The sequence below is a fragment of the Lonchura striata genome, chromosome 1, assembly GCF_046129695.1.
Source record: "Lonchura striata isolate bLonStr1 chromosome 1, bLonStr1.mat, whole genome shotgun sequence".
Classification (NCBI taxonomy): Eukaryota; Metazoa; Chordata; class Aves; order Passeriformes; family Estrildidae; genus Lonchura; species Lonchura striata.
The window spans coordinates 45,646,266-45,671,467 of record NC_134603.1 but is presented as its reverse complement, the minus strand read 5'-3'; the positions used below and the strand labels follow the sequence as shown (position 1 = coordinate 45,671,467).

General features: G+C 36.2%; 2 protein-coding genes across 6 annotated transcripts in view; one reads left to right on the top strand and one right to left on the bottom strand.

Moving 5' to 3' along the window:
• LOC144246462 (uncharacterized) overlaps positions 1 to 25,100 on the top strand; it is an 89,038-nt gene extending 63,938 nt beyond the window's left edge. For 2 of the 4 annotated variants that reach the window (XR_013340127.1, XR_013340126.1), the window contains exons 3-5: positions 4,497 to 4,594; positions 23,069 to 23,144; positions 25,002 to 25,100. Coding sequence is in view for 1 of the 4 variants with exons in the window: in XM_077783872.1 (XP_077639998.1) it covers positions 23,069 to 23,144; positions 25,002 to 25,028 (103 nt within the window). In the remaining 3 variants the exon portion in view is untranslated. Of the gene's footprint in view, positions 1 to 4,496; positions 4,595 to 11,236; positions 11,285 to 23,068; positions 23,145 to 25,001 lie in introns of those variants that run through there. The other 2 variants (XR_013340128.1, XM_077783872.1) reach the window with 2 other exon arrangements.
• CHST9 (carbohydrate sulfotransferase 9) overlaps positions 1 to 25,202 on the bottom strand; it is an 84,600-nt gene that overhangs the window by 47,588 nt on the left and 11,810 nt on the right. The window lies entirely within an intron of this gene.

The following is a 25,202-nucleotide window of genomic DNA, read 5'->3' as shown; positions in this document are numbered from 1 at the left end:
AAAATTGACTGGTTGGAAAATGAATTTGTCTGAAAACAATCACTTCTGAACTCATTTAAGTTTACAGAACTCCCTATGATAGTCTCTCTTATTTGAGCTAAAAATGTGACTCACTGGCTAAATAAATGCTACACTAAAACTGCAGTGCAGGAAGAAAGGGGCATTTTATTTTCATTCTTTTCTTGCTGGGTCATTTTCAACCAAAAGCCTAAAAAATATATTTAAGGGCAAAAGACCTAAGCAAACACAAGCTGACTCAAGCTAGAAGGTCAGTAAAGCTGAGAAACAGCTGCATAAATATCTTATACTGATTAAAAGCTGTCATACTCAGAAAATAAATAATTACCCCAGATATGAGTCAAACTAGTGAACCATCTTTGCTGAATGCACTTTTAAAGAAGTAAAAGCACCAAAAGCTGTTTGCATAACCAGTTAGTTAGGATAGGTTGCAAGCAGAGAGTTCCCAGAGATTTCATTCAGCAAAACTAGAGATAAAGGGCACCATCAAGTAAATTAGTGGCACAACTTATAGTGATTTCAAAAATAGGAGCCTTGGATCTCAAAAGCAAGGATAGCATTTGTTTCCTAAACATAAATTCTTTCTACTAATATTAGAGAGACATGTTAGAGGAATCTCTCAAAAATGATGGGTTTGGTGTTTATTGAAAAAAAGAAAAGAAAATTAAAGGCATGTCTTTATACCTGTCTCACCATACTACGTGATGTATTCACAAGGGGTTAAGAGGAGATATAGCAGGTGGTACCAATTCAGGTGGTGACTGAGGTGAAAGGAGGCAGGGGGAATCTTACAGAAGCAGTTGTCCAACAGAGAACACTCTCAGCTCTAGCCAAAGCCAAATACTGAGACCTGGTATGTTGAAGGAAGGAATTTCAGCTGATGAGGGACGGTCCTCAGAAGGATGAGTCAGAGATCCCCTGCTACACCATAAAATGGCATAACACACCTACACCAAGATCTTTGTGCAGTAAGTTCAGGTGGCAGTGGTTAGAGAAAAAACCAGCAATTTTCTTTTGAAAGGAGTCTGGACTTAAATAGACATCCTTGCTAAATAAAAACACCCACCACACTTTAACAGTGGTCTACCAACTGTGAACAAACCGGGAAATTGCCTATTAAATGCAAAAATCAGCCCTCTCTGTTTTGGCAACAAAACCTGGAATACTACCAAGCACTAAAGTATTAGACTGTGTAAAGGAAAAAATAAGTGAAAACCAAAATGATTGCTGATGGATGTTAGCCCATGAAAATGCATCAGGACAGCTCCAAGGAGCACAGTCAGCAGCTAACCTTTCACAGCCCCTCCCCTGCAACTTCTGCAACACACTGAAAGGTTCACATTGTCACTGAGCTGCAAATATAAATACATACCTTCTAATGAATGGGAATAAAGATCTCTGTGGATTTCACACAGAAGACAGGGCATGACCGGTATAATTAAGTAATTTGAAAACTGTAAAAAAACAGGTTTGTCAGGTTTTAAAGGACAGGACAGAAATCTGTGCTTCTGCATTGTAATAGGCTGCTTCATCTCTAAAGGCAAATGTTTATGATATTATGCCAGTCCATGGGATTGTCTCAAGATAACTAGTTCTTCTACATTCAGCACACAAATACATTACCCCATTTTATTCCTATACAAACAGCAATTTCCCACTATTATACAATGAGCATAAAATGAATCTCATATTTGCTGTACTCCCACAGTGCCTCTTTATACTGAATGAATACAAAATGTGAAAGAATTAAGCTTGCGTGGCCAACTCATATTCTAACACCTTTTGAGTGCTTGAAAAGTAAATGTCTCCAACATTATATAAATACCATTCAAATATGCATAGAGAAAATTCAGAGTTCTCTTATTTTGTATATATACACATATGAAGTTTTAAAGAAAAGCTAAAAAATGCAGTGCCATTTAAGACAAAACATCCATTGCAGCTTCTTCTTTTCTTTGCTAGAAAATGGTAATTACAATCTTAATGCCATATCCAATGTTTTGTATATTTTTTAAGTACAGCACTCAATATAAAAGTCCATTTCAGGCCTAAAAATCTTGGTATGGTACTATAAAGCCATTAACTCTGTATTAAATTACACTACATTTCATTTATACTACATTTCATTTTAGCTGTGATGGCCCAGTAATTACTACTGATTGTTTCTGATCTCTCACATATGAAAAAGCATGGCTGGTGAATTAGTGATGATAACCAATAATGAGAAGCAAGGGCATTTATAGTTTTTCTTTGTACACCATTCAATTATTATTAAAAAAATTCATTATGCTCTGTATTTTACTACATAAGGCAGATATAACCCACTAAATATATCTTTTACTTTTTCTCATTTTTTTCAAGAGAGATCACAAGATATTATCACATTGCCTTTTCTCTGTCTCTACACTGCCAGGCTCTGGCCAGCCAATTCTGAATTTGCTTTCACTTTCAGACATTTATCTGCATACAGTTAGGTGAAAGGTATTATTAATCATATCCTGTTGCTAGGCTACCTGGAGATGTTCATTTAAGCTTAATGTTTCTCTTTGTTATAAAGTGCCATGAGGAACACACAGATCTGAGACAAGAAAACTACCTTGCAGAAGCTGCCTAAAAAATAAAATCAAGGCTCTCATAACAGAATACACATTAATAAGAAAAATAATTTTTAAAACCCCAGTATATCCTATAGTTTGCATAGTAGAGCTTCATTTTAACATGAAACTTTTAGATAACTGATGCACATGAACCTTTTAGATAACTGATGCACAATAAGAATAAAACCTGAGGTTTAGTGTTCAGCCTCATAGCTGCTGGAAGAGCTTTAAAGACACTACAGACTACAATGTCTTTATTAGAAATTATTCTGCAATGAGAGCATTATATAATATTCAGTGAAATAAGCAGAAATGCATGAATTACACACAATTTAAAGAAAAATACCCTACATGCCCATTTAAATTACCATATTAGTTATAAGATTTTTGGTTCAAGCTTATGTGAAGATTCATACTTCTGCATAAAGATTCATATCCATTCATATCTGCCACACCTAGGAAGAGTTACAAGGATTTAACACTGTCTTAAGTTACATGTTACAAAGTTCTGTGTAACAAGAGATGGAGCAGTGTAAGAGTGAGATGTGACTTTAATGGATCTTTTAACCTAGTGAGTAGCAGTCGTTCCGTGGAATTGGAAAATATGAAGCAAAATCCTAGCAAAGACAAGGCCATGTACAATTTTACTCCAAGACAGCAGGATGAACTTCTGTGACTCTCTCAAGGTCTCTATACAACCAGCTATCTCATTTAAAATCTGCAAAAGCCCCTGTCTGTTAAAACTTTAATCATGTTAGAGAATGAAAGCAAAACAGTCCAGACTGTTTCCCTTCCACTCTGCTCCAGCTTGTCTAAAAAAAACCTGGACGTACTTGAATGACTTTCCAAGTATTTTGGAATACTGATACTCATTTTAATTCTCTGTAGAATCCCTTTCCATTACTGAAGACAGAAAGCATTCACTTTGAGAGAATTAATATCTGGTGCACACACTCATTTGGAAATCTGGGTTGTAGCCCTTGAAAACATAAAAGCAGCAGCACCTACTCAGCATGGTGGTCCCCCATAACTTTCTAACCCACCCATTCTGTTGAAATGCAATAATTCTGAATACCAGCAAAGACTGTAAAATCTGCTCTGTTTCTGGGGAAAGTAAGCCTTTTTCTTAAGTTTGACCTGCAAGCCAACATAGCACTTTGACAAAATGACAGTAAGCAGTGTTATAGAGTTTTCAATACAGATTCATGGCTGGGATTCTGGTTTTCACCAGAAACACATGAGTGTAATAATGAAAGAAGTCTTTCATTTATGGTGATTTCAATATAGGAGCCTTGGATTTTCATTTTCATCCTTTACAGAGTTAAGAAAAAAATACTCTCAGAGACCAGCAGTGACACTGGACTCCTTTTCTAACTCCTGCTACTTTGGTGCTTTCCAAGTAACAGCTGCAAACAATGCTCTTCCTGATTCTTCATGTGAAAATAGATGCAAAATACTTCTGGAAGGCATTTTTGCAGTGCATTGATATGTCAGCAAAAAAGAATACAAAAATGGCTGTAGTATAGAAAAGTAAGCGGTTTTTAAGAGTTTCCTTTATTAGAGACATTATTTCCAATTAACTTTCATTTCTGCACTAACATTATAGGCATAGAAAAGTCTGCATTCAGCATTTTCAGAAGTATTAAGCATGGGATTTTTAAGTCCATAAGAAGAGATTTTTTAAAAGTTGCATCTGTGGCATTGGGGTTTGAAGTATGTACTGATTAGCTTGAGAAGAATTTGTTTCAACCAATGTTCAATTTACTTTTTTATGAAAAAATACAATAAAATGTTGTCCAAAACATTAAAAGCCAGCAGGTACATTTCCAGCACTAATTCTAATCTAAGATTCCTAACTGCAGTTATTTTTCCTATGAGAAGGCTGAGATGAAGCCAAACAAGCAATGCTGAGGACACAGCTAATGCTGCTGCTGTCATCATAAGATCCAGGACCTGTACCTCTGCCCCTGTTTTTTATGGTAAGTGCTGTACCAAACAACTGTTTCTTCAATGAAAATCTATTTTGCTTAAAATCTTGCAAATAAATTGCTCTGAAACAGTGGCATTAAAAAAAAAAAAATTAAAGGAAGATAAGATTCAGCTTCATTTAGAAGACCAAGCACCTCTTCAGAGAGAAAAAAACAACCCAGGACAAATGTGGTACTGCTTTAAATTTATGAGTCTTTGTGTTCTGGTTTGGTAGTTCTGCTTTAATAATGCTTTGTAGCAGTACTACACAGTGGTAGTACTCCACATTGATACCCAAGTTATTTTTCCCTACTTCAGATTTCAGCTGGGTAGGAGAATTGAAAAAAAACCCAAAACATCTTTTCTTGAAATGAGCTACAATTACAAAAAAGCCTCATTTTTAGCTTATCACAGTTTTATAAAGAAAAAGTGTAACAAAATATCCCCCTTGTAGGAGTTAAAAAGGATAGCTGTGAATGTATAAGCTCATTTTAGTTTTGAAGTTGGCAACAAATGCATTATGGCAATTACATCTCACCAGAAGGAAAAAAAAATAAATAATTTTAAAATCGTGCTGTGCCTGGTGCTCTGATAACCACTACTTCCACACTAACAGTGTGAAACATACCTGTCCCCATCCCTCTTGTAATAGGAACAAATTCCATGCTTCTGTACTGCAGAGGGAGATCCTTACAGCATAGATAACAGACCTAATATTTCATTTCATACTCTGTTCCCGAGTTTCCACTCACACTTTGAGAAAACTTCCTGATATTCTTATTTTTTGGCTTGGCCTTCCTTTTCTGAATTGCCATCTCTGTTTTTCCCACCAGATGTCATGGACAGGTCAGCTGATGTTTAAAAAGCCAATGAGCTGGTACAGAGGCCAACCAGCCTGGATCCAGGGTAAAACTTTTTGAAGTTTTACAATGTTAAGTTAGAGGCTGCTCCCCTCCCACTTCAGTAGCATCCTGCTTCCTGCGTGGGAAAAGATAAACAGAACATTTATTGGGAAGGATTTGCTAGTCTGGAGAATGGAACCAGATTTTTTTATCTTGTTCCCTAAATTTAGGGGTTTTTTTGCTACCATGCCATTCTACATCCGTGGAAACTGTGTCATCAGTAAGACATTTGGGTGGCAGAGATTGAGAAGACATGAGCACTTCAAAGAGCAGGTGCTGTGAAGCCAAGAACCATCAGTTAGTCAAGAAGCAGCAATGCCAACAGGGCACCACCCTGATGTAAGGCACCCTAATTAAAGCATGCAGGGTGGATTCAGTCAAGGGTACCTTTGCTGCAGCTCAGCATCCCCAACTATAATGGAGAGAAAGCAGTGGAGAGTTTCCTCTTCAGGCAGAAGGGAACTTCTCATCCTTCAATGCCCTCCATCGGGACCATGCCAGTGAAGCACTGTGTAGGCAGTGTCACATGGAGTCTTCTGTAGCCCATGAACATTGTGGTAACTTCTGTATCCCTCCAGAACTGCTCAATTTATGGCCAGGGGCTTCTCCAAAAAGTATCCCTCAATCAAGTGTATGTGAGAGTGATTTAAAGCTAACTGAAATTAATTTCCTAATGAGTAGGTAGCTCTTTGAGAACCTAAACACACCACACCTGCTGTTTCACCTAATGAGATGAATTATTAACAGATTAATGAGTAATCGTCCTTCTGCTCATGTTTTTAACAACCAGACCTTTTTACTCCCACACTCAGCTGCTTACAACACTATGCTGAGCATGCAGTCTTAGTGATTCCTTCTACAATTTAGCGTCCTACCTGCAAGGACTTAATTCTGTGCTAACACCTTTGTTAGCACTTGAGAACACATTGAGGTTCTCCACACAAATAATGATGCCTTATTTTCATGACACCCTTCTCACCTTACAATTGACATTCAACTTTTTGCTGTTCAGCTAAAAATGATGTCTTCCTCTTTCCTAAGTGCTAAGAACAGCTTTTGTTTCACAGGCATCATCAAGACATCTTTCCACCTTTGATGCTCTTTATACTCCTCATTTAACCAATCAAACATAATTCTGGACTGAATGCTTTCTGTAACAATGCATTCAGTCTTCTCGCACAGCCTTTTCCTTGTGGGTAGGCTTTGTTTAACACATTCTTATTTCTCCTGTACGTTTCAGATCTATTCCCTTTGTTCTTTCCTTGGGTATACAGGAGCCTCAACACTCCTGTCTTGCTAGCTCTGCTCATGCAGCTCAGCACCTCAAGTCCCAGTTTCTTGTAACAGAAGTAAGATTTTAGTTAATACTGCCAGTGTATTTTCCAGAGCTGCAGTCCATGCTCATCTTACAGCAACACCCGGATAGCCTGGCATGCTCCAAGTTTGAGAAGTGTTTCTTTTCTTCTATCTCTAATTGAAAATGAGTTATCTAAAATACAGTTTGTCCTTCTTAACCTTTGTTATCTTCATCCCTCATGAAATATGTCTTCTCATCTGGAAAACTCCTTCCGCTTGAATTCCACTCTGGTTCCACCTGACGGCATCCCTGTGTATTTCCCATCCAAAAAAAATCTCTGTTCCACTGGCTCAAGAGATCTGGCCTTGAGATACAGCATTTGAGCTCTGATGGCCATGTACAACTGTTCACACCAGAATAATTGCAGTCTGAGCTGATGATTACATTCCAACCCACAAATATTTGCTATTAACAAGGAGAGGGCTGTAACAGAACTCTTCCACATGGTAAAATAAATGAAAAAAGGTTTTTATCTCTGCAGTGCTCTAAAAGTATACAAGTTTTAAGACATGCTTTGAAATACACTTTAGTTTCAATTATTGTTAATTGCAAAACATGAAGGTCATAGCATGGACTATATATCTTCAAAATTATTATTAAAGTAGCACTGATTACTAACTTAGTTAGTCATAGCTGCAGCTATTTTTCTCCTGATTGTTTCCTTCCCTCCATACATTTTCAGATTCAGAGCCATTTTTTCCAGTATTCCTCCGTATTATTTCCATATTAATTAATAGTAATGAAAATACATAAAGAGCAAAGATTTTCAACTTTTCTAGGAACTTTTCCATAATAGCATTCACCAATCTGTGTGCCAAAAAAGTGAAAAAAATAAAAGTAGGACTCAGTCTGATTAAAAGTACTCTTTAAAGCAAATTTTAAGAACCAACATTTATGTTGCTGATATCTGCCTTCAGGTAATGTTTGAAATTCTGCTGAAAATCAAATATGCCAGTTGTAAATCAGTGTTATCAACAATCTTCTATGGTGTTCTACAGAATTTTCCCCGCTGAGAGTTTCCACTACTGCTATAGCACAAAACACAGACATTCAGAAAAAAACAACTCTGAAAAATAAAGTACTGCAGAAATACAACTGTAAAAAAGCAGTATATATAAATTAGAAGCAAACTTTCCAGCACAGGTAATCCCCTATAGACTGTTGAAGACATTCTAACAAGTAGGTAGAAAAACAAGAAAAACAACTAACAGAACATTAAGAAATCCAGTTTTTATACTACGGCTTAACTGTTCCCCAAAGAGGAGAAGGGCTGTGCTGCCATCTTCTGAAGCTTGCCATCTTTTAGCAACATAAAAACTTTATGTTCATGTATAGGCAAGCATGAACTTTGTTGTTTTTTGCTTCTCAGGTTTCCTTTAAACATGGGTGTGATTTTTAAGGTGATTTAGATCTCAAGTGTCATGGAAAGTCTGACTCACTACAAAGTTTTACCCAAATTACATATTTTTAAGATGCCATAGTAATGAATGGAGAAATTATTTATGTTTGGAGACACAAAAAGAGCAAGAATAAAGAGTAGTTGCTTTGTTTCTATGTACCCTCACATTTATGCTCCAGTGAAGTTGCAGAGAAGCTCAGTAACACATGGAGAAGGCAGTACAATATAACAAAGCATCTGCAGATAACTCCATCTCAGTTTTCTGCTCTTTGGTTTTATAAGGAGTCACGGAAAGACTTTACACTTCATTATTTCTATAGCACCTATGAGCAAAGCATAATCTGTTCTTTCACATCAGCCAACCAACCATTAAACTACCAGAAGTTAAATCTTTTAATATCTTCAGTTCTGCAGGCTCCATACATAAAGCAAGGGTGTGGGAGAAGAAACCCTGCAATTACTACCCAAAGAGAACAAAGCACACTTTTGTCTGACAGCCTCTAACTCTTACATCACTTGCAATATAAATATATACTAATATATATAAATATATACTAATATACTAATGCTATTTTAAAAATTTTGTAAAAAGTTAAAAACATGGCTGAAACTATCTAATGCTTGATAAGGAATAAACACTTTCCTTCAGTAAGCATGACAAGATAATGAACTATAACCACTTATACACAAAAATAGTAAAAATATAGCAAATCACTGAGCAGCTGTAAGTCATGGATGCACAAGAGCAGAGAAAATAAACCATGAACAGTTTGTGCTAAACATAAGCTGATCTGGAAAAGAAAGCCAAAATGTTGGAAAGAAGCTTTCCATCTCTCACCTACCAAAAAGAGACTCTCTTCCCAGCACCCTGAGATCCTATTAGATATCCAGGTCAAAGAGACAAGAAAAAGTGTAAAATACAACAGTGTGTATATTGTCTATATGTGTCTGTGTGTTATCTTAAATTTAACGACATAATTAATTGTCCTGTGCAGCAAACCAGGACTTTATGATGACATTACTTTGGACAACATACAAAGATACATACAGAGAGCCATGCTTTGTATCTTCAACCACTAATCAGAGTATAGTTTTTTTTCCCCCACTCTGATTATTGGGATAACTGGACTCCTTTTTTACTTAGCTTAGATTGTAAGCATTTGCTTTTCAAGTCTTTTTTGGTACAAAAGAACATCCTAGCAATAAATAATTTCAACATTACCTCCAAAATGGAGGTAGTTTGAGGCTCTTGGGTGCAGATAAGAAAAGCAAAGGAAGTTAATGCGTTTAAGCTAACTTGCTCTCCTTTATTTATTCATGCCTATTGGTTCTCAATATTTTCCTTCTCCTTATTATATATAGCTGCTGGAATTAAAATTATAAGAAAAGAACATTCTGCCTGAGGGATTGCAAGGGAAATGTGATAACAGAAAGAAACAATGAATCTGTCAAGTTCAGATAAAAAGAATACTCCAAGAATTATGGGTGGTAGTTGGATATTGCATAGAAAATTTAACCATTCTTTCTTGGGATGGTATTTCCTTGATAGTAAGAAGTATCTGTAGTTATGTCTAATTGATGTGTTAATGCAAATTATCATCTATCACACTACCTCTTCCACTGTCTTCACTCCACTCTTTAGAAAAATCTTTCATACAATTGAGCAGTTTATAGCTCAAGTATGTAGAAAACATGAACAAATCCCTAAATCTTTATATAAGGCTCAAAAAACTCCCATCAAAAATGCATCTACTTTGCTTTTGATAATGAGAGTCAACAAAAATGGAAATAGAACATGGAAAAAACTTATATGCAGCAAGATTCAGACTCTGTGAGGACTCTTAATATTCCATATGCAAAATTCTTAAATATTAACATTAAACCTGACAAGTAAACATAAATACAGATCTATGATATGTAAAGAAGAAGAAGATATAAAGGTTATGAAACAACTCTTGGTTAGACCACTGTGATCAGCATTAATACCTTTAATATAAACAGCACTGAAACATCTCCCACCACATTTTTGGCAGGAATGGATGCTGAAATACAAGACTGTAACCTTTGTATACATTCTTAGTTTAAAGGGTTAGTGAACTATAAATTGTATTTTCCCACTTCTTTTGGCTTTTAAATATGTAAACACTCAAGTTATATACAACTGCCTTGCAGATATTGACATAATATTTATTGAAAATTTATAAATTGTGAATTTATTAGATGTATGTTTTTTAGTTTAATGTTTAATTTATTATTTTAATTACATATTTAATATTACTTAAGGGTGTTGTTTTTTATTTTTTAAATTTTTCTTTATTAAGCCAAATATAAAATAACATACAGACCCAGAAAATTTAAGACAGTGAAGAGGCTTGGCTTCTAAATGCAGTAGACTAAATACTCATACTGACAGACTGATGAGTGGTAGATCTTAAAATAGGATAAATGGGGAAGTGTTCTTATAGTTTAGATTTTATACACCATCTGTCTGCTTTGCAACCAGAGCTTCTGAACCTGAATTCAGTGACGACTGCTATTTACAAGAAATCATTTTATCTGACTAGACAATACATTTTGATAATACAAATTAATTGGTTAAAAGAATTTTGTAAGCAATGATACAAGACCATAAATCTTGAGGAGAGGCAAAATTCTATCTAAGGATTAAATTCATAATTACATGAATTTTTAGAGTTACTAAGAAGAAATGGAATGAACAGAACTTCATCCCTCTGTAAGGAATGCTCTCCTACATTTTTAAGGAAGTGTCTCAAAGCATACCAAACATGATACAAGCTTCCTTTGAACCTGAAATGCCAAGTCTCTGTCAGCACAGGATTCTCATACCAGAAGAAGCTTTCAAAGTAGGATGTAGCATCACCTCTGCTTTGAAGACAGGGAACTAGGCCATAAGTTTTCTGTATTATTTTCTTAAGAAATCATAAGAAATCATCTAGAACATAAATAAGAGAACACTTGTCTTACAGGAAAGGGAGGCAAAAGAGTTTTGATGCCATGAATCTCTGAATTTCCTGTTTACCAGGTAAACATATAACATGTAAAGGAAAAGCCATCCACCTCCATGAAACAGAAAGAAACTTCCCCAAAGTATAATGGCGGAAAGAGGGTGCAACACACTATATAACATTTCTACTTGCAGTGTTAAATGCAGTGGGTCTTTTCTCCATTATTTTTCTCCTATATTCACAGAACAGTATCTGCACTTTGTTATTCAGCACCTGGACTGGTCTTTCAAAAGGATCTTAAAATGTTAACTAGAACTTGCCTTGGTTTATGCTGGGATTGAGTTGACTTTCTTCCTAGAGACTGGTATACAGTGCTGTGTTTTGGATTTAGTTTGAGAACGATGTTATAAAAACACTGGTGTTTTCAGTTGTTGCTAAGGAGTGTTTCTACTAAGGCAAGGACTTTTCAGCTCCTCATGCTCTGACAGCAGGAGGGCTGCAGGGGCAGAAGCTGACAGAGGACACAGCCACGACACTGGGCCAGAGGGATATTCCATACCACATGGTGTCATGCTCAGTACATAAACCAAGGGGAAAGCTGGCTGAGGGCCACTGCACAGGGAATGTCTGGGCACTGGTCAACAGTGGGGTGAGCAATCACATTGTGCATCACTTCTGCATATTCTGTTTCTTTCATCAATATTGTTTTCTTCCTTTTCTGGCACATTAAACTGTCTTTATCTCAGCCTTTGAGCTAGATCTCTGCTTTTCTGATTATCTCCTTCATCCTTCTGTGGGGTGGAGTGGCTGTGTGGTGTTTGGTTTCTGTCTGGGGTTATACCAGGACAGAACTACACAACACACTGAGGGTTAACTAAGCTCAAGAACCACAGAAGAACCTGGCAAACCTTTGCAGTTTTATATAGCCTAGCAATATGAAACCCCTTTCTATTCTTGGCTAGATTTCCTTCACACACCCTCTTTAAAAAGTTTATACAGAGAGAACACAAACTGTAGTACTTCTAAGGCATATTCTCAAGGCTAATTGCTAATTTTAGGCAGTGGAAAACAGCCTCTTCCTAGACTTTCTCTCAAGCCGGTGGAAAGACTATGGTTCCATAGAAGATGGTCAGAAGAGGATATGTAAACTGGATTTGTAATTGTAAACATAAAAGGGAAAAAAAAAAAAAAAAAGACAAAAAGCCCTGTTGAAACCAGTCACACACCTGCCCCTGTACCTGCCTGCTCACCACTCAGTTTTAGCTTCATCCAGACAAGTCTTCCTGTTCCTCCCAGTTCTGCCCACACTCCAAACAACAAGTATTATGAGCTCTCTGCCCCAACCTTCATCTAAACCCATGTGTGAGTCTAGCCCCACTGACACTACACCACAGTAAAGACTGAGAATTGAAATTATCTTGCAAGACAAAAAGAAAGATAACTACTCTCCACTAACCACTCTGGTCAGGAAGATCAGCCTACCAACCCAAACATTTCTCTTTCAACACCCTCCTACACATCTTGTCTTCCTTCTTCTCCTGTATTTCATGGTTCACATCCCTAGGCTTTAAATGCAAATTGTGAATTGAAATATTTTTACATCTTCTTTGATGAATCTCCATACATAATTTACAAAGCCTTACATAAATTCTCTTAGACCGACATAAATCTTCTCCCTTATTCATGTATCACCATCATGGTTTAACAGGGCATGGAAGATCCTGATCTTCTTCAAATTCAGGGTTAAAGGACTCCACAACCAAAATCTACTAATTTTTGATGCTAAAATAATACAGCAAAGGTCCATTAAAAAAATAAATTCTGTAAGACCTGTAAGACTAATAGTATGTACTTGAGCAGGAAGAGGAGTGCCACCCACTATAGAACTATTTATTTGATCATCCAGAGTCACTTTGGAATTCTGTAATTGAGGGCTAAAAGCATTCATCAAAACTATCTTACTGGCAACAGCCATATCATGTCCAGTATCATGTGGGAAACATGTTACAATGAGTTATTGCTCAAATCCAAAATACCTCAAACTTTTCACACTAAAAGTGAGCTATGGAAGAGGTCTTATTTGCTTAAAGCATGAAAAGCATAACACTGAAGTAAGTTGACATTACCCTCATTTCCATAAGCCACTGCAGCTACTGACTGACATTTTGCAAGTTAAGCAAGAAAGGAGTCAAATTCATACTGGCATTTCTACTGTCAGGCAAAAAAAGTGTGAAGCGTGCATAAACCTGCAGTCCCATCTACTGCTTGTCACTGTGCCCCTGAGAAGCAAGAGCATAATGTCACTTTCTCCCCCTATCCCTTTGCATTGCGCATAGAGAAGGCATGATGCTCTGTATCTTCTCGTGTTGCACATTCAAGAGTGAGCCTTTACTGTTTCAGAACAGTGCCCACTAGGACAGCCTGTTTGATGGAAACCATCAGGCTAGAACTCTCCCTCAAAACAGTTGACGTGTTTAGGCAGCAGCTACACTTGTGTTATTAAACAAACAAAATATCTGATCTTTTTTGGCAGAGATTCAGCAGCCTGAAATATGCATTATTGCACCTCCTAACTGGGTGGTGACCAAAAATAGACTTCTTGATGACTTTTTCCTCCTAGGAAGTCTACTCTTATAGGAGTATATATTTTGTTACAAACGTGAGGTTCCTCCAAACAATAAATGCATAAAAGAAAGCAATAGCAGAATGAAATGGCTTATATTGCTTTTGTAAAGCTTTAAAATGTTTGATTAGATCTGCTTTGGAGATTATTTAATCTGTGACAGAATGCTGTCTTTTTTTATCTTTCAGGAATTGAATTAAAATGTGACCTCTATCTATCAGTTCCAACAAAAGACAGATAGAAAGTACACTCTCTATCAGAAAACATAAATTAGTAGAATTAAAATAAAAGCCTCACAGGTTTAATAAAGGATGGAAAAAACTTGGTTTCTACATCAAACTCTCCAACTCATGCTTCAAGAAACTCTGTAGGCAGTCTTTGCTCAGAAAATTCTGAGGATATTTAATCTCAAATCAAGACTTAATCAATTGATGTTGTAAGGTCTCTTTATGAGAAATCATTCTTTAAAGGACAGACTGCAAAATATTTGCTAGTAGTCTATGAAGTACTGTAGCTAATTAAAGAAAGTACATTTGTCAAATAAATTAAGTGATACATTATCATTTGCCTTCCCAGTAATCTATAATGCATCTCCAATATATCAGCATGAATTAAAGGAGCCTTTGTTACAGCTAGTAGAGTCCTCAATTGCTCTTCCAAAGAAAAGTCTGACATTCTATTTTTTATCCATTCTTAACAGGACCCTATACTTAAGCTATATATCATATACTTTGAATCAAAAAGTTCCTTCAAAAGCAAAGTCAGACATTAAATAAAATAATTTTAATTTTCATTATTTTTTCCTTTGGAATAAACAAGAAATAGTCTTATTTGTTTATTTGAATTTAACTTCTACTTTGCTAAAATTATACCTTCCACTGAAAATCATTCTGAAGGTTTTCAAATTAACTCAACTTTAAGGTATTTAATCATTATTCTTCTGGGATAAAAACCCCCAAACATATCCTTAAAAATATTTAAAATGTCTTTACTATTTAATTTTTTATTTTTTTTCAACCATAAACTCTTGCCAGGAAAATAAATGAAACTTTTTAAGAAAGCAAATTTAGTTAATTGCATCTATTTACTGTTTATGTAACTTCTCCTGGAGCCTTTCTTTGGACCACTTAGCTTGTGGGACTTTTAAAAAGTCATTAGAGCTAAATTGCTTGAAATTAGTAAAGTTATTTTTCCCATTCATGCATCCATCTCAGCTGAGAAAAATCATTCAACAGTGAGAACTTGACAGCACAGCCACTTTTCCCATTAGTGGTTGGCTAAGGCAAGAAAATGGAATTTTTGTCTGCTGAAGTTTAGGCAGTGGTTTCATGCATAGAACAGCCTCAGCTGCTGTCAGCTGCTCAGTTTCTCTAAGCTGCAGAAGTGAACTGGCATACCTACACCTGCTGATGACAGACAGCTCTTCTGAGATGGAATGGCAGCAGGTTAGCTCCTCTAAGCAATCCACAGGGCAATGGCAATGGCCTCACAAACACTGCTTAATCGTTATTCTGCTCCCAAAGGTGTTGCAGCTGATTGATACGCTCAAATTTCATTCTAGATAGTGATAAAAACCCCAAGCTATCACAATTCTATTTGCTATCCTTACCCAGCAAATGTTTTGCCCAACTCAGACTGTCAGATCCATTTCTAATCACTGTACAAGTAACATTAAGTAAACGTGGCATTTGGAAGACTTGATGCTTTATACAAAAAAAATCAGAAATCTTCACTTATTCTTCACTTCCTCTCAATCTTAGGCACTAAGAGATGCATGGTTTGTCAAATGTATGGAGAAAATATACATCTAATAAAAAACTAATAATTTCAGTCATGTTTCTAACCTGACTGGCAGAGAAGTGAATTCGTTTGTTACTCATTCAAAAAAAAAAAAAAGATAAACTTTGTCTTATGAAGAAAGTCCTTAATACCTAAACCTCTCTCCCCTCAAATATCTGTCATATCTCTGATCTGCTCTTATCAAAATTTCTCTTCTTGAAAGACAGTTTATTTACACATGTGCAAAGTCAATCCCAGAATAGTTATGAGTACAGTTAAATAAATATCTCCTTCCCTCTTACAAAAAAATATTGGAAAACAATATTCTTCAATTTACTATCAACACTTTGATAGGTACAAAGCTGAAGTGATACAATCAATCGTTCCCAATTAGTTTTTGATAAAGAGAAGCACAGAAAAGTACCAAAAATGTAGAAAACATAGTCTAGATGTTCTGCTGAACCATTCATCCATTAGTCATCCATTTTTAATTTTATGATCAGTAAATAACAGTCTAATAGTGCTCCAATGATAACACACTGGAGAATATTTCCACAGAATTGAAGAGCATCATGGGAAAAATGCTTCCAGTAGTACACAGTATTCAAACCAGATTTCTCATCAGAGGAATCTCAGAGGAAAGGCATCAGTTAAACAACACTGTACAAACTGATGGAAGAAGCAATTACTCAGGGCTACTGAACACACCTCAAATCTAGAAGGCCCCTAAATTATAAAACACAAAAGGCAAAGAAAATTCTCTAAATTACTACTATAATCTTTACTTTACAGTCTACTCCAAGCACTGTTTGTAGAGACAATATACAAAGCTGGAGAGACCTTTGAACCTGGCCTGATTTATTGCTTCTTTTTGTCTGCCACAGAAAACTGGATTCCTAAGCCTCTGCTTGAGCTCCCTGAAGGTAGAAGTGACCTGATATGTCCTACATGACAGAAGGTGGTCATCTTCCTACCATACTTGCTTGGCTCAAGTGGAAAATAACAATTTTCAGGTCTCTGCCAGTCTGAATGCCTCCCACCACTGGTATTCATGGCAGTCTAAAATCAAGTCATTACATCCGATATACATTCCTCATTCAAAAAGAGTATTTATGATTACACTGTCCTCCTATCCAGAAAAGAAACTCAGAGTAGTGTGATTTGGGCTTTTATCTTGGACTCAACTTGTTGAATGTCATGCCACCAAAACTATTGTAGCTCCTCTTCAGGCTTTGCCTTCCCTCCTCTCCACCATCCCTCGTTCCCCAGCTCACAGCATTACACCATTACAAGGCCTCCACATACAAATGTTTACTGTCACTTTGGATGTTTAGACATAAGATTAGGCCTCACTCACTCCCTCACAACAAATATTTTGTTTTATTAGTGTTTTATTATTTTGTTTTATTAGGAAAACACTCCTAGATAGGTACAGTTTCAAGTGAACATTTTTGATAATACAGTATTTGGTATTGCATCAAATGCAAACATAATTATTTGCTCAGTGTTATGGCTATTTATTGAAAAACAAAATGTGACTGTCTGTAGCAATACAACTACCTGAAACATTACCTCTATGCCATAAACACTGCTGTGAAAATGCAATATCACATCAGAGGAAAATGTCAAAAGCCTAAGCAAAAGGCTATTTAGGTGAAAAAAAAAACAAAAAGCAGGAACAGACACTTGGGTACTTTCAATTGGTCAAATTTCAGTGTTCCTCACACACACAAAAAAAAAAATCTTCATTAATTCTACTGATTCTCTGAAACACAGATCTTGTTGGCTAAGGGTTATCTTAACATGAGGAAGATTGCACAAAAATTGCACAATAAAAGGAGATACTATTCCTACAAATCCACCCATTTAAAACTTCTACAGACTGCAGCCACATTAGCTGCTTCCAGATATTTGGAGTGCAAGAAAAGAAACATCAGTGGGGAACCAAAGTTCTGGAAAAACCTGAAATGTCAGAAGTTTTTCAAGGCAAAACCACAGTTGTGGCCAGGATACTCATAATGAATGGCTGATTGTGTGATGCCTTGTTTAGATAGTATCACCAGAGAATGATTTTATGATAGAGAGTTTAACTAATGATTGATATGTGAGAAACAACCTAGTTAAAGGACAAAAATATTTTAGTGATAGGAACTTCCAAGCAGTAGTCTGAGAAAAGTAAAACATAACCATGAAAAACACAAACATGTACAACAAATATGTAACAATTTGAAGTAAGTTCAGCACATTTCTTGTACCAGAAGTACAAGATAACAAAATAATAGGAGTTAGAACTAAATATCTAGGGCATGGTCTCCTTTCCTACCATCAAGGATCCAGAAATCATTTGCTTTACCCTACCATTTTTTATCAATTGCTCTTGTTTTTCTATGGCTTACCGCAAGGGATAAACAGTAACAAAGACCTTTGTTAGTGAATATGTCAGCTTCAAGAAACACACTGAACAGAATGAATAAATGGTTTTGATCATTCTGTGTTCTTTGGCCCTTATGGAGCGATAAAACCAAAACGATGTTGTTCTACCAGCTCTAGAGTTAGACAGTCTGGCAGCCCTCTGACCCAGGTGAAATACGTGGTCCTCAGCCCCAAATGAAAGCTGAAAGGACAGCACAGTTTTGCAAATAAACCTCTTACCTCCCCAAGTAATTAATAGGATTGCCTTAAGTGGATACTAGTCCACATGGATTAGCTAATTAAAAATACCAAGATTAACTTCTAACTTTCCAGAAAGTCAGTTATTAATTTGTGTGTACATTGGTTATCACATAGTAGACTTAAACTGCTTCCCAGCTGTCATTCAACTGTATTTTTTTTGCAGAATATTAATACAAGCTGTCCAATATGCACATTTTCTTAGCTGGAGAGTCAAGGCTGAGTCTTCTTGCCAAGAATACCTTGAACCCACTTGTCAGTCATAGCATCTGGCAGCTTTATTTGCATTATATTTATATGTACATCAGTCCTAAACCTGATGCCAATGGAGTTTTGTTATATTGCATGATCAATCATAACTGAAGTGGTAGCACACCTCAGCTAGGTGCAGATTAATTCTACCAGAAAGAATTTTCTGCTCAAAGGTTAAATAAATCATGAAGTATTTATACCTCATTGCATCTACCTCAGCCTACGTAAGCCCATCTTCAAAATCTGTTCATCTTCAAAATAGGCATGCTGAAGTGAAAAGATCGCAACAGAAAAGAAGTAGGGTGAAATTAATTTTGCCATCTGTAAGAGGATACAGCAAATGAAAAAAAAAATCCCCACTTTCCATATTATTTGCTGTATTTCACACATACTTTGTGCTGGCCCCCATCCCATGCAAGTAATTTGAAGTCCAGGAGCAAAGCCAAGGAGTTTTTTGAAATGTTTTTCATTGTCTTCTACCTGCCTTCAGACTGCAATAGCAAATCCTTAACATAAAATTGCACAGAGGAAGAAGAAAACTCATCAAATGCTTACTGGAAAAAAAAAATTAGTGCATTTTTTTTTTACAGTTTGTTGCTTCATAAGATATAATTTAATCGGGGGCCAGTCAGCCAACTCTCACTCTAATGATTCTGATCCTACACGTAATTTCTTTAGTGATTAGGAGTCTATTCATATCAAATTGACTTTATTATTGCATTAATAATTCAGCAGCTCCTACAGCAAAAGAGTAAAAAAGATAAAAACACATCCAAATAAATTCCCATCCCTCTACCAGCCTGCCTGAGCTGCTTCTTTCCCTCCCATCACAGAACATGACAGGTTTGGTTCTTCACCAAGTGTCAGAATTTTACATATTTCATAACCTCCTTGAGGACTGCTGGTAGGTAGAAAAGGTTATAGAACTTGTGAATCTTATATTCCCACAGAAATTTCAGTTTCTAAGGAAAACAAATATATGTCACCTCTATTAACAACTGTCCTTTAGAGTGACTTGGCTTGAGCATTTCCAAGTAGTTTATAAATCAAGCTGAAGTTATGTAAAGTCTTGATTCTTTGGCCAAATATCAAGAATAGAAGTGCTTTCTGGAAAGTGCTCCTTAGTTCTTGTCTGCAAGTATAGGATAATCTTAAAGCAATGACATTTAATGAATTTTATGCATAATGTTTAAAGTAACAGGCTGCATTTTACACTCAATTTAAATACCATGACCTGTGTTAACAGATGGTAGCCTGTTAGTTCTCAGTAGTGGACAAGGCATACTGTGCATTAACAACTCTTTAATGAGAGCAAGAAAGAGCCAGAAACAAATAGAAACAAAAATAAAACTAATGCATGTATATATTTTCCTAATTTGTATTGCCAGAATTAATTAGAAAAATTTAGTGTGAACTATACTCTAGTTTTTTGTTTTTAATGCAATAAAATTATTGCAACAGATTCCACTGCATTATTTGGCCTCTAAGTGTTCTTCCAGGAATAAAACAATGATTTTGTGCAGACAAGTGGACCAGAAAGTAAAATTCTTTTTATCCAGTTTTATTAAGCCTTTGCTAACTAAAGATCCTTCTTCTCTGTTGTAAGGTCAAAGTCAAAGTAACTTCTCATGACATACACTTCTGAACAACAGAAACATTATGTGGGTATGGCAACGGTTCTGGAACAACTGTTTTCCACTCTTCCCAGGAAGAAGCAGAGCATTTAAAAAATGCAAGCAAGATTATAAAATATAATCAAAACTGTCTTTGCAAACAACATTTGCTATACTTACTATTTCCTGTTGGACATTTCTTAACAGAGCTATTTTGTGGATGAATGGCAAAGCATCAGGCACAGATACTTTCCTGTTAAACATAAGAGAACGTTTCCAGCTGCAGCTAGCAGAACTCACGCACCACATTTCCCTAGCTGACCATAATCAAACCCAAACACCTCCAAACCCTCATTTCTCCTGCATATAATTTACTGAGATGCAGTATGCCCAAACCCAGGGCCCAACAACATGACTCTAAACAACCCCAAGTTCACTTCAGCTGATCCTAAGTGCATGCTTGTATTAGGCCTAGATTATAACACATCTGTCACAGAAAGTATTGCAAACCTTTAACAGCTTCTTCCTCCATCTATGCCCTTACACATGTACACAAAGCTGAGCAAGTTCTTCTATTGTTGGACTATAATCAGTACTGAAATGACCTGATCCATTCTAATAATATTAAATATAAAATTAACTAACACCTGGTATGCACCCCCAGTGCAATTTAATATTAGATCTGATTATTCTTAACCTTAGGTTGCTGATCTTCAGTTACTTTCCTGTATGTTACCCAGTGTCTATGACATGCAGAAAACATCCCCTGATGTGCATGTCAAAATTTCTGGCTATTAGGCCATCATCTGTTATGTTCTAGGGCAATGAATTTCTTTGCTGAGACAAATTTTGCCTTGCTATCACTGTTATTTAAGGAAGTCAATTTTCCAAAGCCAATGACTTTTTTTTTTAAGAGCTCCTCCCCTCTTTCTCCCTTCATTGTCTGCTTGGCTCATAGGAGTTTTTTCCGTGGGAACTGAACTCCTTGCAACCCTTGACTCACCGTATCCCATCCCTGCCAATCCAGGACCTTCTGTGCTGCAACACCCCTAAACAATAACAAAAAAAACCCCAGCCAACCAACCAACCTATCAAAAAACTGAACCAAACAAAAAGGAATCATTGCTCATTTGGAAAAGTCTAGCATTGACCAAGTCTTGTTTGTTTGTTTTTAATTAGAATATTATGGAACTGTAAACATGAAAATTATTATTACCAGTCTCCAGAAAAAAAAAAGTCTATCATTCCCCAAATATTTTGATAACTCATGTCATTTTCCCTTGTAATGGTGCCAAGAGACAAAATCTGTGCCTACTCAGCCTGATTTTGCTAGAGCTATGTGCTGTGAATTCCTGGCAGGATTGTATGATAAAAAGCTGAGTGGTCGACATAAAGAAAATAATTTGAAACAACAAAGCTGTGAGGGAAAAATTGTACTTCTAGAAGCTAGGTTTAATAGAGGTCAGCACTAGTCTTGGATGTTAACATGGGGAGGCTCTCAAGTGATAAGGAAACAATAATTTTTTGTGATTTGAGTGGGGCAGGGGGGAGTGAGAGTTCCTAAAGAACTACTGTTAACAATAATATTTTCTAGGTTGCACTTGCTGCAAAGTATGGCTTTCCACCACAGTATAGGATGCTGCTGCTTCACCTCTTCACTAAATCAAGATCAAGCTAAACATAATCCAAAGCCAAGGCATGTGATATTCTATTCCCCATCACTTTACGCCAAATGAGGCCCATACATGCCTGGGAACAGTTTCATCCATATACAGGGCAGTGCTTAAAATACAGCATATTTTTCAGTTTTCTTGAGTAATGAATGTTACCCAGTGTTTTACAAAAAACTGAAAAATTAATGTTAGCCACTGTTTTACAAAAATCTGAATCTTTAAGCTGATCTGATTATTGACCCTGACTTTCAACAGAAATGAGCAAATTTGGGAGTTTTGGAAGGGGCTTTCTTGATTGTTTATTTTAGATTTTGTTGTTTAAACACAGCATTTGATAGCACCCAGCTAGCTCTGTCTTCTTTGTGGCTGAAGACAGCAACATTCACTCCCACACATATAGCCACAAGGCTCAAGGTTGAAGGAGCTGCGAAGATAAACACTGTGTGCTGATGTGTCATGCATCTTCCCAGTTTCAAACTGACAGATAGGAAATGTCTTGCACGGGAATACTGTAGAATGTAGAAACATTCTTTTTCTTTGAGTTTGCTATTAACATAAATTAGAAATAAATACAAAAAGTGAGACACTTGTCTGAAGAAGTAGGGACTCAAACTTGGAAGCCCAGCCAATATTCATGCTGCTGTGAAATAATGATTATCTTTAAAAATAAAAAAGAACCAAAAATAAAACCAGTTTCTTTCACATTAAAAAAAAAAAAAAAAGAAGCCATTAAAGGCACTTCTCTTCTTCCTTGAACCTTTTGCTCCTTGACACAAATCATGTTTTTCTCTAGCTAAATCATACACATCATCTCTCAGACATTAACCCCTTGTACACTAAAACGGCTCCCATTACTTGAAACTTCTCAGTCTCCTGATCTTTATATGCTTTCATACATTGCAAGATGATCCAGAAATATCCTAAATTAATAGCAATAACCTGTTTACATCAGGACCAAATGAGCAAAATGGAAAAGACAGAAATGAAGACTCTATAGACTGTGAATACAAAAAAAAAATTATTCCATTTAGACTCATCTCCATGTACCCCAGTAGCTGACTGTGGTTAGAAGATAGGTTTCCATCTAAAATATTTTGCCTACTAGCAGTCTCTACTTCCACAAAAATAAAGGAAAATAAAGGGGATACTTTAAATAAATACCTATATGTATATACTCACCCTTAAAACAAACATCAGAATTTCTAATTTAATTCCAGTAAGAAACCAAAGCTTTTTCTTGGAATTTTGCAGCGACCACATCACATGTTTTAACAGGACTGTTTGCAATCAAGCAACATATCAAAGCAGTTCAGCATCAGACACAGAGGTAAGCAGCTTTAAATATACTCCAGTAGCAACCACTTGCTCCTCTGAAAACATGCAGTTCATATAAGGAAAATAGAACAAGCCAGGAAAAGAGAAACATTCATCTTTTCATCATAATTCCTAGATAGTAAGTCATATAAGGAGAAACTCAGGGAGCTGAGTTTGTTTATCCTGTAGAAAAGGAGGCTCACAGGAGACCTTATCACTCTCTATAACTTCCTGAAAGGAGGGTGTAGCAGATGGGGATCGATCTCTTCTCCCAGGCAGCGAGTGACAGAATTAGAGGACATAGCCACAAGCTATACCAGGGGCATTCAGGCTGGACATCAGGAAGAATTGCTTCATGGAAAGGGTATTTTAGAATTGAGACTGACTGCCTAGGGAGGTGGTGAAGTCATCATCTTGGAGGTGTTCAAGAAAGACTGCACATGGCAGTAAATGCTAGGTTTTAGCTGTCAATGTCGTTATGAGACAAAGGTCAAATTTGATGATTGTATAAGTCTTTCCCAAACTTAATGATTCTGTGATCTCAATATTTTTCTACTGTCACATCTAAATGATGATTTTCAAGGTGGAAAATAGCTCTCCACCCTTCTTGCTTTGTAAGACTACATTTGTCTTAAATGGTATGCATCATACAATCCATGCCCAGGAGAGACAAGACTGCAGGGCTGTACTGCCCAAATGACAAGCTTTTAAGGAAAGGACATTTTGGAACTGAAGAAGTGCCATGAACCAAATGTTATTAAAAGCAGTAACAATGGTGGACAATAACTGAAAACTAACCACTTCACTCAATGACAGCACGTCCATCAGAAGATTAAAAAAAAGTTGGAAAACAAAGCAAAACTCATATATCATGTTAGAAAAAGAAAAAGCATAGCTACTTAACAGAAAGAATGACTGCTAAGGACTCTGTAAAATCACATTTCCAGATATCAGCCAGATATTCTGCTCTTACAGTCTGACAAACTGGAAAGCAGCATTAAAAACACCCATTACATATTTTCTATCCAATTCAAAGGAGCATTTTGAAAACAATGTTACTGTTAGGCTTTCCAGGAAGAAGGATATCCCAGTTCATAAGTGTTTCACCATCAAGCCAAAAAGCCCTCCAGGGGTAATTACAATTAAAATTTTGAAGTTTAATTCAGTTATATGCCCACAGATACAAGAAAGTTACAAAATCCTCTTCTGAAACTTCTGTTTGAAAACAGGCAAGAAAGAGTATATTCAGGTGCCCTTTGTATAATTAAGGTATGTGCTGTACCTTTCTAGAAGTAGATCTCTGTGGTCTAGGTATGAACAATGCTGTGTGGGCTGTTCAGAGCTTACACACAATAATACATGAAATGTCACCAGCTTCTGCTCAAATATGAAATTGAATATACGGCTAAGAGAAGCCCCAAAACCTCATCCCATTTAGTTTGCTTTATAAAACCAGAATATGGGAGCTGGAATTTCTTCTAAACCAGAAGGATTTATAAAATTAAAAGGGATTTAGCAATAGGAATGCTAAAAGTAAAATCAGTGAAATGCAAGATTAAAATGATTGAATGAAAAAATAAATTAAATGGTTGCTAAACAGCCAGACCTGGGAAGAATATCCTCAGGAATAGATAAATACAGCTTTAAGTGTTATAAAATATGAAATTTTAACATTTTTTTCTTAAAGATTCTGGGATTTGCAACTGCAGAAGACAGGGTGAGATTCTACAATCAGTAGCTCAGGAAACCATTTTCTCTTATATTCAACTTTTACTTGTGTTTTTAGACCATTATGGTTTAAGAAAATATCAATTTCCACCTGTTTCTTAGTAGCTTTTTTCCTGAAAAGGCAATTTTTCTCTCCCTACAGCTTCCATCTACTGAAAGCTGGATGTGAAGAAAGGAAACACATTCTATGTTATAACAGAGAAATTAACCTAATAAAATTTTGTAGCATTTCTGGGATTTCAATACCTGTGTAATTGTTCACCAAGCAGCATTTAAATCCTATTAAATGATCCTATTAAATATTCTTTCTTTAATGCTTCAGTCCAATAATGGGGCAGATTTA